This window comes from Ictidomys tridecemlineatus, chromosome 4 (genome assembly GCF_052094955.1).
Source record: "Ictidomys tridecemlineatus isolate mIctTri1 chromosome 4, mIctTri1.hap1, whole genome shotgun sequence".
In the NCBI taxonomy this organism is placed as follows: domain Eukaryota; kingdom Metazoa; phylum Chordata; class Mammalia; order Rodentia; family Sciuridae; genus Ictidomys; species Ictidomys tridecemlineatus.
Window position 1 is genome coordinate 1,261,770 of NC_135480.1, and position 2,327 is coordinate 1,264,096.

Sequence of the window (2,327 nt, forward strand, 5' to 3'; positions counted from 1 at the left end):
CTGGAAGCCATTCTCCTTGGAGACAAGGGCCTGTGGCATTTCTCGGCAGGAGTCCAGAGAGAAGTGTGCATGTTTGGCAAGGGAGGACAGGAGAGAGGACTGTGGGTGGAGAAAAAGACTGGCTCAGAGGGTGCCAGGAAATAACTGGGAAAGCCTGGGCGGGAATCCCTGACTCCTGACCAGGAATGGCACCAACCTGGTAAGAACCTTGCAAAGTTGAAAATCAGAAATCAGATCTTGCACTGGCAGCACACGGGGACACAGCAGCTGGACTGGCAGCAGGAGGACCCACAGCCTGAAGAGCAGCAGGGCTTGCAGCAGCTGTCCTGGCAGCAGCAGGGCTTGCAGCAGCTGGACTTGCAGCAGCTGTCCTGGCAGCAGCAGGGCTTGCAGCAGCTGGACTGGCAGCAGCAGGGCTTGCAGCAGCTGGACTTGCAGCAGCTGTCCTGGCAGCAGCAGGGCTTGCAGCAGCTGGACTGGCAGCAGCAGGGCTTGCAGCAGCTGTCCTGGCAGCAGCAGGGCTTGCAGCAGCTGGACTTGCAGCAGCTATCCTGGCAGCAACAGGGCTTGCAGCAGCTGGACTTGCAGCAGCTGTCCTGGCAGCAGCAGGGCTTGCAGCAGCTGGACTTGCAGCAGCTGTCCTGGCAGCAGCAGGGCTTGCAGCAGCTGGACTTGCAGCAGCTGGACTTGCAGCAGCTGTCCTGGCAGCAGCAGGGCTTGCAGCAGCTGGACTTGCAGCAGCTGTCCTGGCAGCAGCAGGGCTTGCAGCAGCTGGACTTGCAGCAGCTGTCCTGGCAGCAACAGGGCTTGCAACAGCTGGACTTGCAGCAGCTGTCCTGGCAGCAGCAGGGCTTGCAGCAGCTGGACTGGCAGCCCCCACAGGAGCCACAGCCCCCCTTGCAGCCCCCACAGGAGCCACAGCTGGAGCAGGAACAGGCTGGCACACAGCAGCACACAGGCTTGCAGCAGCACATGGGCTTGCAGCAGCACACGGGCTTGCAGCAGCTGGAGCCACAGCCCCCACAGCTGGAGCCACAGCCCCCTGAGCAGCCACAGCAGGTCATGGTTCTGGAGGTGGAGGGTGGAGGAGGTGAGAGCAGCAGGTGGAGAGGGAGGAGTGAGGTGTGGGGCCTCCTGAGCCTGGGCTTTAAGTACCTGCCTGGGTCAGGTGTGAAGCTGGGCACCTGGTCACTTCCTGGTTCCTGTTTGTGCCATTTTTAGGTCCTCTTTATCCCGTGTCCCTCTTAACAGCAACCCTTGTGAATGGCCCATGTTTAGTGCTTGTCAGGTGCCCAGTGGGGCCAGCTCTTTTGTCAATTTTGTGTCCATACAGAAGGAAGGTCCCAGGGTGCAGCCCATTTTTGTTACCTGAAGAGTCACATTTGATTAAAAACTTCTCTGTTTTAGATCTGCAAAGGGTACAGAGAATGATGTATCATATAGCCATAGAAAACATCCAACTTTCGGAAATAATCACAACATAGATGAAGCCTCCTTTGTACACCAGATTGTTTTTATTCAGATTTGGAATTACCACTCCAAGGGCCTCACGCTCCTACTGAGCATGGATGGCCTTTCAATTCACTTCGCAGGCTCAGCCTTTGTGTAATGGGTGGTACGCGGTCTTTCTCCTGCTGCCAGCTTCTCCTGAGATGGCTGGCGAAGGGTCTCCACGTGCCTGTGGGCCCATCTTGATCTCTGGCTGTAGCGCTGTTCACAGAGGTGATCTCTGGTTGAGCTGTCGCTGTCTCTAGCAGCACCGCCTTGTGCGGAGGCTCCCAGTGCGTTTGGAGTGGGTGCGCCTGCCTTGGCCCCTCAGCGCCTTTCCATGGTGACGGTGAGGGTTCCAGCCGGTGCTGAGGAGCTGAGGAGGCCCCAGGCCTGTCCTCTCCCTCCTCACCCTGGGCTTGACCTGGACCCCTGGGGATGGCCACTGCTGCCATCTCATTTTCTAGGTCCCTTTTCATTTCTTTTCGTTTCCTCCTCACATCCTCTGGCCACACAGAATTGGGCTCTGACTCTATGGAGGTCTGAGTGCTTTGAACGTTTGCATTCTGACCAATAAGGCACGATGGCAGGCTCATCCTAGCCTTCGGCCTCCTCTCCTTCTCCTTCTCCACCCCTCTCCCTCTTCCTTCCCCCTTTTACCAGGTTTTCATCTGAATGTAATAAAGTGTGTGTGGGGGTTGACTGTGAAGTGTCCCCCAGAGGCTCACTGTGAAGGTTTGGTCCCCACGGCAGCGGTGTGCAGAGGGGGACTTGGGGCAGTGCCTGGATCCTGAAGGCTCGACCTCATCCGTGGGTCCATTCATGGGGGCTCTCACCTA

At 57.7% G+C, this 2,327-nt stretch overlaps 1 protein-coding gene across 1 annotated transcript; it reads right to left on the bottom strand.

The window, feature by feature from the left end:
- Positions 1-230: 230 nt before the first annotated feature.
- On the bottom strand, positions 231-1,064 carry LOC144377462 (uncharacterized). The gene has a single exon (XM_078048867.1). It carries the CDS (start codon positions 1,062-1,064, stop codon positions 231-233), a length of 834 nt encoding a protein of 277 aa, XP_077904993.1.
- Positions 1,065-2,327: the final 1,263 nt, after the last annotated feature.